General features: G+C 41.0%; 1 protein-coding gene across 1 annotated transcript in view; it reads right to left on the bottom strand.

The window, feature by feature from the left end:
• Positions 1-3,462, bottom strand: part of WDR36 (WD repeat domain 36) — a 38,174-nt gene extending 34,712 nt beyond the window's left edge. Inside the window, exons 1-2 of the mRNA XM_003826751.5 lie at positions 3,142-3,462; positions 812-839 (exon numbers count right to left, since the gene is read on the bottom strand). Of these exons, the coding sequence (XP_003826799.3) occupies positions 812-839; positions 3,142-3,303 (190 nt within the window). The 5' untranslated portion in view covers positions 3,304-3,462. The remainder of the gene's footprint in view (positions 1-811; positions 840-3,141) is intronic.
• Positions 3,463-13,124: the final 9,662 nt, after the last annotated feature.

The following is a 13,124-nucleotide window of genomic DNA, read 5'->3' as shown; positions in this document are numbered from 1 at the left end:
GGCTGACTATGCTTTATCTGAAATGCTTGAGACCAGAAGTGTTTCAGATTCCGGATTTTTTTGGATTTTGGACTATTTGCATAACCAGGTGAATGTTCCTAATCTGAAAATCTGAAATCGGAAATGTTCCAATGAATATTTCCCTGTTAACGTCATGTTGGCTCTCAAAAAGTTTCAGACTTAGGAGCATTTTGGGTTTCAAATTTTTGGATTAAGGATAATCAACATGCATTTGGCAACCATCACACTAATAACTGATTCAGGCAAGTATCATCATAAAATATAAAAGCAGCAGGTAATAACTTTGAAGAGTACTAAGATATTTACATAGTCCCAGTGCATACTACCAAAAGATACTTACTTGTTACAAATGACAAAACACTAACTTAAAAATAGAGCCTCCTAACCAATCACTACCAGGAACAGAACCAACTAACAGCATGTGCCTTCTGATACAGTTCACTGTGATTCCTCCCAAGGGGTACAACCTAAATCTAATCCTGAAGAAATGTCAAAAAAACTCAAACTGAAGGACATTCTAAATGAGCCTGTACTCTTCAAAAATGTCAATGTGTCAATGTCATGAAGCACAAAGTCTAAAGAACAGTTCCAGATTAAAGAAAATAAAGATACATAACAACTAAAAGCAAAACATGATTTATCCTGGCACCCTTTTTTGTTGCTGATAATGTAAGTTTATAAGACATACATGTTACCCTGGCTTCCTTATATGCTCTGTAAGTCTCACATTTATGTCAAAATTAAAAAAAAGTTTAGATGTGCATAAATTCAGAATAAAGTCCATACTTACTTACTGCAACCAGACTAAGTTTCTGAACCTGTTTAAAAAAGAAAAAAGGTTAAATTTTCATTAACAAACATAATCATAATAACCTAACACCTGAAGATTAAGATATAACCTCATACGTATATTTGCTATGCTGTCCTTCATAAGAAGGACACTTACTGACACTAATTTTCTTTATTAGGAAAGTTTATATTTTCAACTGTATTTCACCAGGAGTGGTGATGGAAGGGGTAGGCAAATGTTTTCTATAATGGGCCAAATATTAAATATTTTAGGCTTTGCAGGCAATGCATGTGGTCTCTGTTGCCAACTACTCACTTCTGCCACCGTAGCATGAAAACAGCCATACGTAATAGATAAATAATGTACATGAGTATATTAAACTTTTATCTATAGATACTGAAATTTGATTTTCACATAGTTTTCATGTCATGAAATATCCTTCTCTCTACCCCCAGCCTGCCTCCACAAACATTTAAACATGTCAAAATCATTCGTAACTCCTGGGTCATACAAAAACAAACAGTGGGCTAGACTGGCTTACAGACTGTAATTTGCTGACCCCAATCATGGCTACTGATCCAGCTGTATGACCCTGGAAAAATAAGCTCCCTGTGCCTCAAATTCTTCATTTGTAAAACAGGTATTTATTTACTTTATGGGATTGTTATGAGGATTCAATGAGTAAATTTGTGTAAAACAGAATGGGGCCAGTCATATAATAACTGCTCAATACATGATAGCTACTACCATCACTACTACCACCTATTCACAACTTGTCTAGTTTCCCCTGTAGAAGAAACTAATTTGTAGGACTGTAGGAAGTCTGACTGGGGACAGCATATATAGCCATAGTCATGGGATAGAGCACTTGTAGACCCAATTAGTGACTTAGGTTCATTAGCTCCTTTTTTTTTTTCTTTTTACTCCCAAGTATTTTCAGTTTTAGAGGTCACAGCCCAATGCATTGGTTAATCTGAGCAGTGTACAGTCTGGGTAAAGAACATTTACATGCCATGATGTTACGAATGTATCATCAGTGTTAGAACTAGAGGAGAACTTAAAAGCCATCTTTATTATGACTAAATGTCAACACACAGTAAGTAAATTGTTAACTTTATAAAATGTACAAATATGTTACTCTCCTCACCACAGGGTTTCTTTGGAAGTAGAATATAGGGAAAAACACATGTGTCTGTGTGTAACGCAGTGTCAGGAAAGACACTGTACCAAAGACAAGATTTCAAGAGTTATTTCAGTAATAAACTCAGAAAAATTACATTTCAAGGAAGAAAACATTAACCAGCAAAAGCAAAAGTTAGCAAGCAAGGAACAAGTGCAGAGAATGGTAACACTAAATACTTTCACATGATTAATATGGTTCTAACCCACCCTGTCTCCATTACCAACTTAGACTCTGAGAAACCCAATTGCTCTTCACCTCAGCTCTGCCCTCACTTTCCTTTTCCACTAACTCAACTAGTTCCTACCTCCCAGCTCTTTTTGCTAATAAGCCATTTGATATTCACAATCCTCCAAGAGAGACAACTCTACCTGTTTTCCAGAAAAGAAAGTACTTAATTAACACTGACTATTATCATCCTCCTCATCAAGGTTCCTGTTCTCACAGAGGTTACATTCTTTCGGAGAAGACAAAAGAAACAAGTAAACAAGAGACACTATTACAATGATCGATGAACTGTTATAGGAGAAAAAATCATCACTAACAAGTGATTTATCTGAAATTTACTTTAATAGATTATATAAAGGTGCTACGGTATAATGACACCTATGTTGCAAAGAAACGGCTGCAAGGCTTAGAGCGACAGTGCCAGACACTTTGCGTTACTTGAAAATAACTGATTGCTATTAGATATTTTCCCTAACGGTAATTAATCTCACCATCTCCGGTTCTCCCAATGTATTCCACCTAGAGTGAATTTCTAACTCAGCTCGTGTCACCAATAACGTAATAGCGTGCATGTTTTTCTCTCTCATTAAGAATGCAAGAGGTAGAGGTTTGTCTTAATTATGTTTCCACCTTCAAGGGAAGGTCAATAAATATTCACTGAACAAATATTACTGCCATACAACTGAGATGTTCTCTAGCAGTTTCCCCTTGGCCAGGCTGCCTCTGAAACACGCCCCAGGAGGACTGCAAGTGCCAAATCAGCACATGGACGTGACCGGATGGCGAAATATTAATAGGACAGGGAGAGGTTAAAGAAGGGAAGCCCGTGGTAAATGGGAAGGGAGAACCGGACTGCTCCAGGACAGAGTTAGGGGCCAAGGAGGGTGGTTTTCCTGGGAAGCTAACAAAAGAAGTCACTCACGTCATAGGTGTGGAAACTCTTGCCCACGCAGGTTGTTACATAGAACCGGCGCTTGAGCGCGCTGAACCGCACCACGTGTGGAATGTCGTTGCTGAAAAGTCCCAAGGCCCGGAACCCCGCAAAAAGCGCGCTGGCCGTGCGCCTTTCTGAGGCCCGTTCCATTGCCGCCGCGATCCCAGCTCCTCTCAGCTCTGGTCCTGAAGGAAAACACGTACCCAGTCCCTTCAGCGTGTCTAGTGGAACGGTCCTCTGCCAGAGCTGCAGACACAAGACCGCTTCCGGCGCCCGCTGCGAATCGCGTTTCCGGAGACTGCCCTCAGTGCAACACATAAAGTTCTCCCTCCAGAGCTCACATGGGAGGCGTGACTTGGGTTCCGAGGGCCAAGGTCTCCAGCACGTTGCCTAGCATTGTTCTCCAGCTCTTTTGCGGTGGAAGGAAGCTCGTTAGGTTCCGACGGAACCGCAAGGGCGGGAAACAAAGAGGGAAGCGCGACGCCCAGGAGAATGGAGGGGAGGTCGACGCCTTGGAGATGCAAACGATTTAAACATGTGATTATTTAAAAACGTACAAAAACATGAGACTGGAAAAATTTAAACACTGGATATCTGATGATATTAAGGAATTATGTTTCATTTTTACATGTGATAGTAGCATTATGATTACGTTTTTAAAGATCCTCATCTTTTGGATACATATTGACATATTTACAGATGAAAACTATAATGGGACATTTCAAAAGTGACAGAGGGATTCACTCACAGACCCTCTGGGGAGTAGAACTAATTATTTGGGGGGAGGGAACTGCTCACTTGGGCAACTTGGATAAGTGTAGATTCCTCCCAGAAAAGGAAGATAAATATTAAATGTTATTGGGATTCCTGGATTAAGTCAGTATTCCTTGAGGTCGGCTGTCAAAAGCAGACAGTAGAGGTTCTAAAGAGGAGCTTATCATAATGCAAACGGGAGTCTGGGCAGTTCATTAGAGCTAAGTGCCTTAGGATGCTGAAGGAGACTGATTCCAGTGAAGTGGGTGTCAAGACGCCTCACTCCTCAGGAGCCAGCTGCCTTACCAAGATGTAGGTTTGGGGAACAATCTCTGAGCATGTGAACGTTAACTAAAACAGTGGTGAGCTTAGAGCCCAGGACCAAAGTTCAACATATGGAATAACCTCTTCTCTTACTATTTTATTTCCATTTCATTTCGTTTATGAAAATGTTTTGGCAGCCTATTAAGGTTTGGGTCGAGTGACTAATGTAACTATACTTGTACTTGAGAGGGATAAAAAGGGTATATTTACTAATGTAAATGTACTTGAAAGAGATAAAGAGGGTCTGTCTCTACACAGATCAGTGTACTCTCTCGGGTTCCTTCCAGTTCTAAAATGTAATTATTTTATTATGAAACAAAAGTCACTTGTTAGCTAATTTGAATATCTGACTCATACATTCTTGAACAAAAAAATATTGATTTATTTTATAGTTCTTGGCACACAGCCTCAAACACTTTGGATGTTAAGATCATTAAGGGGCAGATGCTAACAGAATGAGAGCTTGTTATTTAGTCCTTGACATGTTGTACTTACTTCTATTTTCATTTGTACCCCGGATTTCTCAATAGCAGTGCACATTTTCAGCCATGTTTTTGGTATGACTTAAAAGTGAACAAGTTGCTAATTATTTGTAAATGTTCTTTAAATTAAAAAAGAGGGGAGAGGGGAGGAGCCAAGATGGCCGAATAGGAACAGCTCCGGTCTACAGCTCCCAGCGTGAGCGACGCAGAAGACCGGTGATTTCTGCATTTCCATCTGAGGTACCGGATTCATCTCACTAGGGAGTGCCAGACAGTGGGCGCAGGTTAGTGGGTGCGTGCACCATGTGAGAGCCGAAGCAGGGCGAGGCATTGCCTCACTTGGGAAGCGCAAGGGGTCAGGGAGTTCCCTTTCCTAATCAAAGAAAGGGGTGACGGACGGCACCTGGAAAATTGGGTCACTCCCACCCGAATACTGCGCTTTTCCGACGGGCTTAAAAAAACGGCGCACCACGAGATTATATCCCGCACCTGGCTCGGAGGGTCCTACGCCCACAGAGTCTTGCTGATTGCTAACACAGCAGTCTGGGATCAAACTGCAAGGCGGCAGCGAGGCTGGGGGAGGGGCGCCCACCATTGCCCAGGCTTGCTTAGGTAAACAAAGCAGCTGGAAGCTGGAACTGGGTGGAGTCCACCACAGCTCAAGGAGGCCTGCCTGCCTCTGTAGGCTCCACCTCTGGGGGCAGGGCACAGACAAACAAAAAGACAGCAGTAACCTCTGCAGACTTAAATGTCCCTGTCTGACAGTTTTGAAGAGAGCAGTGGTTCTCCTAGTACGCAGCTGGAGATCTGAGAACGGGCAGACTGCCTCCTCAAGTGGGTCCCTGACCCCTGACCCCCGAGCAGCCTAACTGGGAGGCACCCCCCAGCAGGGCACACTGACACCTCACACTGCAGGGTACTCCAACAGACCTGCAGCTGAGGGTCCTGTCTGTTAGAAGGAAAACTAACAAACAGAAAGGACATCCACACCAAAAACCCATCTGTACATCACCATCATCAAAGACCAAAAGTAGATAAAACCACAAAGATGGGGAAAAAACAGAACAGAAAAACTGGAAACTCTAAAAAGCAGAGTGCCTCTCCTCCTCCAAAGGAACGCAGCTTCTCACCAGCAATGGAACAAAGCTGGACGGAGAATGACTTTGACGAGCTGAGAGAAGAAGGCTTCAGACGATCAAATTACTCTGAGCTACGGGAGGACATTCAAACCAAAGGCAAAGAAGTTGAAAACTTTGAAAAAAATTTAGAAGAATGTATAACTGGAATAACCAATACAGAGAAGTGCTTAAAGGAGCTGATGGAGCTGAAAACCAAGGCTTGAGAACTACGTGAAGAATGCAGAAGCCTCAGGAGCCGAAGCCATCAACAGGAAGAAAGGGTATCAGCAATGGAAGATGAAATGAATGAAATGAAGCGAGAAGGGAAGTTCAGAGAAAAAAGAATAAAAAGAAACGAGCAAAGCCTCCAAGAAATATGGGACTATGTGAAAAGACCAAATCTACGTCTGATTGGTGTACCTGAAACTGATGGGGATAATGGAACCAAGTTGGAAAACACTCTGCAGGATATTATCCAGGAGAACTTCCCCAATCTAGCAAGGCAGGCCAACGTTCAGATTCAGGAAATACAGAGAACGCCACAAAGATACTCCTCGAGAAGAGCAACTTCAAGACACATAATTGTCAGATTCACCAAAGTTGAAATGAAGGAAGAAATGTTAAGGGCAGCCAGAGAGAAAGGTCGGGTTACCCTCAAAGGGAAGCCCATCAGACGAACAGCGGATCTCTCGGCAGAAACCCTGCAAGCCAGAAGAGTGGGGGACAGTATTCAACATTCTTAAAGGAAAGAATTTTCAACCCAGAATTTCATATCCAGCCAAACTAAGCTTCATAAGTGAAGGAGAAATAAAATACTTTACAGACAAGCAAATGCTCAGAGATTTTGTCACCACCAGGCCTGCCCTAAAAGAGCTCCTGAAGGAAGCACTAAACATGGAAAGGAACAACCGGTACCAGCCACTGCAAAATCATGCCAAAATGTAAAGACCATCGAGACTAGGAAGAAACTGCATCAACTAACGAGCAAAATAACCAGCTAACATCATAATGACAGTATCAAATTCACACATAACACTATTAACTTTAAACATAAATGGACTAAATGCTCCAATTAAAAGACACAGACTGGCAAATTGGATAAAGAGTCAACACCCATCAGTGTGCTGTATTCAGGTAACCCATCTCACATGCAGAGACACACATAGGCTCAACATAAAAGGATGGAGGAAGATCTACCAAGCAAATGGAAAACAAAAAAAGGCAGGGGTTACAATCCTAGTCTCTGATAAAACAGACTTTAAACCAACAAAGATCAAAAGAGACAAAGAAGGCCATTACTTAATGGTAAAGGGATCAATTCAACAAGAAGAGCTAACTATCCTAAATATACATGCACCCAATACAGGAGCACCCAGATTCATAAAGCAAGTCCTGAGTGACCTACAAAGAGACTTAGACTCCCACACATTAATAATGGGAGACTTTAACACCCCACTGTCAACATTAGACAGATCAACGAGACAGAAAGTCAACAAGGACACCCAGGAATTGAACTCAGCTCTGCACCAAGCAGACCTAATAGACATCTACAGAACTCTCTACCCCAAATCAACAGAATATACATTTTTTTCAGCACCACACCACACCTATTCCAAAATTGACCACATAATTGGAAGTAAAGCTCTCCTCAGCAAATGTAAAAGAACAGAAATTATAACAAACTATCTCTCAGACCACAGTGCAATCAAACTAGAACTCAGGATTAAGAATCTCACTCAAAACCACTCAACTACATGGAAACTGAACAACCTGCTCCTGAATGACTACTGGGTACATAACGAAATGAAGGCAGAAATAAAGATGTTCTTTGAAACCAATGAGAACAAAGACACAACATACCAGAATCTCTGGGATGCATTCAAAGCAGTGTGTAGAGGGAAATTTATAGCACTAAATGCCCACAAGAGAAAGCAGGAAAGATCCAAAATTGACACCCTAACATCACAATTAAAAGAACTAGAAAAGCAAGAGCAAACACATTCAAAAGCTAGCAGAAGGCAAGAAATAACTAAAATCAGAGCAGAACTGAAGGAAATAGAGACACAAAAAACCCTTCAAAAAATTAAAGAATCCAGGAGCTGGTTTTTTGAAAGGATCAACAAAACTGATAGACCGCTCGCAAGACTAATAAAGAAAAAAAGAGAGAAGAATCAAATAGAGGCAATAAAAAATGTTAAAGGGGTTATCACCACCGATCCCACAGAAATACAAACTACCATCAGAGAATACTACAAACACCTCTACGCAAATAAACTAGAAAATCTAGAAGAAATGGATAAATTCCTTGACACATACACTCTCCCAAGACTAAACCAGGAAGAAGTTGAATCTCTGAATTGACCAATAACAGGATCTGAAATTGTGGCAATAATCAATAGCTTACCAACCAAAAGGAGTCCAGGACCAGATGGATTCACAGCCGAATTCTACCAGAGGTACAAGAAGGAACTGGTGTCATTCCTTCTGAAACTATTCCAATCAATAGAAAAAGAAGGAATCCTCCCTAACTCATTTTATGAGGCCAGCATCATTCTGAAACCAAAGCCGGGCAGAGACATAACCAAAAAAGAGAATTTTAGACCAATATCCTTGATGAACACTGATGCAAAAATCCTCAATAAAATACTGGCAAAACGAATCCAGCAGCACATCAAAAAGCTTATCCACCATGATCAAGTGGGCTTCATCCCTGGGATGCAAGGCTGGTTCCATATACGAAAATCAATAAATGTAATCCAGCATATAAACGGAGCCAAAGACAAAAACCACATGATTATCTCAATAGATGCAGAAAAGGCCTTTGACAAAATTAAACAACCCTTCATGCTAAAAAATCTCAATAAATTAGGTATTGATGGGAGGTATTTCAAAATAATAAGAGCTATCTATGACAAACCCACAGCCAATATCATACTGAATGGGCAAAAACTGGAAGCATTCCCTTTGAAAACTGGCACAAGACAGGGATGCCCTCTCTCACCACTCCTATTCAACATAGTGTTGGAAGTTCTGGCCAGGGCAATTAGGCAGGAGAAGGAAATAAAGGGTATTCAGTTAGGAAAAGAGGAAGTCAAATTGTCCCTGTTTGCAGATGACATGATTGTATATCTAGAAAACCCCATCATCTCAGCCCAAAATCTCCTTAAGCTGATAAGCAACTTCAGCAAAGTCTCAGGATACAATATCAATGTGCAGAAATCACAAGCATTCCTGTACAGACAAACAGAGAGCCAAATCATGAGTGAACTCCCATTCACAATTGCTTCAAAGAGAATAAAATACCTAGGAATCCAACTTACAAGGGATGTGAAGGACCTCTTCAAGGAGAACTACAAACCACTGCTGAAGGAAATAAAAGAGGATACAAACAAATGGAAGAACATTCCATGCTCATGGGTAGGAAGAATCAATATCGTGAAAATGGCCATACTGCCCAAGGTAATTTACAGATTCAATGCCATCCCCATCAAGCTACCAATGACTTTCTTCACAGAATTGGAGAAAACTACTTTAAAGTTCATATGGAACCAAAAAAGAGCCTGCATTGCCAAGTCAATCCTAAGCCAAAAGAACAAAGCTGGAGGCACCACACTACCTGACTTCAAACTATACTACAAGGCTACAGTAACCAAAACAGCATAGTACTGGTACCAAAACAGAGATATAGATCAATTGAACAGAACAGAGCCCTCAGAAATAACACCGCATATCTACAACTATCTGATCTTTGACAAAGCTGAGAAAAACAAGCAATGGGGAAAGGATTCCTTATTTAATAAATGGTGCTGGGAAAACAGGCTAGCCATATGTAGAAAGCTGAAACTGGATCCCTTCCTTACACCTTATACAAAAATCAGTTCAAGATGGATTAAAGACTTAAATGTTAGACCTAAAACCATAAAAACCCTAGAAGAAAACCTAGGCATTACCATTCAGGACATAGGCGTGGGCAAGGACTTCATGTCTAAAACACCAAAAGCAATGGCAACAAAAGACAAAATTGACAAATGGGATCTAATTAAACTAAAGAGCTTCTGCACAGCAAAAGAAACTACCATCAGAGTGAACAGGCAACCTACAAAATGGGAGAAAATTTTCGCAACCTACTCATCTGACAAAGGGCTAATATCAAGAATCTACAGTGAACTCAAACAAAGTTACAAGAAAAAAACAAACAACCCCATCAAAAAGTGGGCGAAGGACATGAACAGACACTTCTCAAAAGAAGACATTTATGCAGCCAAAAAACACATGAAAAAATGCTCACCATCACTGGCCATCAGAGAAATGCAAATCAAAACCACAATGAAATACCATCTCACACCAGTTAGAATGGCAATCATTCAAAAGTCAGGAAACAACAGGTGCTGGAGAGGATGTGGAGAAATAGGAACACTTTTACACTGTTGGTGGGACTGTAAACTAGTTCAACCATTGTGGAAGTCAGTGTGGCGATTCCTCAGGGATCTAGAACTAGAAATACCATTTGACCCAGCCATCCCATTACTGGGTATATACCCAAAGGACTATAAATCATGCTGCTATAAAGACACATGCACACGTATGTTTATTGTGGCATTATTCACAATAGCAAAGACTTGGAACCAACCCAAATGTCCAACAATGATAGACTGGATTAAGAAAATGTGGCACATATACACCATGGAATACTATGCAACCATAAAAAATGATGAGTTCATGTCCTTTGTAGGGACATGGATGAAATTGGAAATCATCATTCTCAGTAAACTATCGCAAGAACAAAAAACCAAACACCAAGTCTCAGCAGATGGTTGAAGAGTCATTGTCTGTTTCTACTAACTCTCTCGCTCTTTTCTGTTGCCAAAAGAGAAAGGCATGTCTCAAACTGGAGCTGCTTTTTCAGCCTGGGTCCTGAAATGAGGTCTGTAGACAAAGCCTGCAGCTGACTTGAGGTTGCCAGTTTGTAATGTGAGTGAGAATTAACTGTTGTTGCAAGCCAGTGAGACTTGGTGTTTTTTTGCCTTCTGATTACAACCTAGCAAAAGTCTTATGTGAATTTTGGAGAAATGTGTGAAAATTAGCATCTAAAAATAAAAAAACATAGTTTGTTATACTTTATAGAAGTATTAAAGCTGTGTTACGGAAAGTGAGGACTGGGCCACAGGTTCACAAATGACAAATATCCTCTAATATGATGTTAAGGTTTCCAAATTATTCATGTTCTTAGTTGTGTGTCCAAGGATGACACAGAATAAAGGCTCAGTGGATGTTTGATGATTGAATAAATGCAAGTTTAATTTTTTTTCATTTTGCATTTTTTGGGGAAAAGAAGGCATAGGGTTGTTTAAAAAGAAACTGTGGGCCAGGCACGCTAACTCATGCCTGTAATCCCAGCACTTTGGGAGGCCAAGGTGGGCAGATCATGAGGTCAGGAGATTAAGACCATCCTGGCTAACATGGTGAAACCCCATCTCTACTAAAAATACAAAAAACAATTAGCCAGGTGTGGTGGCATGTGCCTGTAGTCCCAGCTACTAGGGAGGCTGAAGCAGGAGAACCACTTGAACCCGGTAGGCGGAGGTTGCAGTGAGCCAAGATCACACCACTGCAGTGCAGTCTGGGCGACAGAGCGAGACTCCGTCTCAGAAAAAGGAAGCTGTGAAGAATAATGATAGGTTGCAATGACATTGATTGATAGTTTCCTTTTCCCTTTTGCACAGAGCAGGTGCCAGCAATCAGATAGTTTATCTGATAGTTGCTGCTGCCAATTCAGTTTCTGACTCATGATGGACTTTAAAACAGTTTATTCTTGGGAAACACGTATTTAACGTTTAATTCATTTTAATTCCTTCATTCTTGTTCTCAGTGTATCTATTGAGAACTATTATGTGGTAGATATAGTACCAAGATAAAGTATGGTCTACACTCTTAAGATATTACTGGCTGGGCGTAGTGGCTCACGCCTGTAATCCTAGCACTTTGGGAGGCCGAGGCGGGCGGATCACGAGGTCAGGAGATCGAGACCATCCTGGCTAACATGGTGAAACCCTGTCTCTACTAAAAATACAAAAAATTAGCCGGGGGTGGTGGCGGGCACCTGTAGTCCCAGCTACTTGGGAGGCTGAAGCAGGAGAATGGCATGAACCTGGGAGGCAGAGCTTGCAGTGAGCCAAGATCGAGCCACTGCCCTCCAGCCTGGGTGACAGAGCGAGACTCTGTCTCAAAAAAAAAAAAAAAAAAGATATTACCAAATCTTCCTCAAACTCCACATCCATTTGATATTTACCCTGAATCATTCCATAAATTTTATATCTAAGATATCTGCTCCAAACACAATCTAAGTTCATCCTCAATACAATTTGGAATGCCCTCCCACTCTCTTCCACACAAGAATAGCTAGCAGAAGGGAGAGTAGAAGAGGGAAGAGTATAGGGGCATACAAATACTGCATTTATGAGCACCATCTTGAAAAGTGGCATCTCAGCTTCAATTGCCAAGGCAATGATCTATTGACATGAGCGTTGTTTATAGAAAGTTTCTTAGCCCATTTGTGCCACTATAACAAAATACCTGAGACTGGGGAATTTGTAAACAACAGAAATGATTTCTCACAGTTCTGGAGGCTGGGTAATCCAAGATCTAGGTGCCAGTGCCAGTAGGTTTAGTGTCTGGTGAAGGTCTGTTCCTCATATATAGCACTGTCTAGGTGTCATCACATAGCAGAAATGACAGAAAGGGCAAAGGGGGGTGAACACTGTGTTCTCACATGGTAGAAGATGGGAAGAACAGAAGAGACTAGGCTAGTTTCCTCCAGCCTTTTTATAAGGAACTAATCCATTTATGACGGTGGAGCCCTCAGGATTTAATCACTTCCCCAAATACAATGGGGATTTAAGCTTCAACATGAATTTTGGATAGGACACATGTTCAAGCCACAGGAGGAAACAATGTGAAATATGCCAAAGAATGGCATCCTCTTTACATGTTTACTTTTCCTGCATCCTTACCATCCCAGGTCATAATTTTTGGCTTGTTCCCTAAGATACTGGGGCCTGTCTTCATCTTGCTCATCCCTTATTCCCACTTCAAATTAAATCAAGATTAATTTGCCTTGTCTTGGCATTCAGGTAAGTTGTAGCATTAATCAGTAAGAATAACCACCCACACAGCAAAACAAAAACAAAACCTTTACTTAAGTAGCTCACGGAATTGGAAATCAAAAGGAGGGTGAGGGTAAGGTTGATTAATCTACTTGTGTAATTATATATTTAAAGCTTCAGGCTCTTCCCTT

Source organism: Pan paniscus, chromosome 4 (genome assembly GCF_029289425.2).
Source record: "Pan paniscus chromosome 4, NHGRI_mPanPan1-v2.0_pri, whole genome shotgun sequence".
Taxonomy (NCBI): Eukaryota; Metazoa; Chordata; class Mammalia; order Primates; family Hominidae; genus Pan; species Pan paniscus.
The sequence above is the reverse complement of the archived record's forward strand: the minus strand, read 5'-3'. Positions and strand labels throughout refer to the sequence as shown.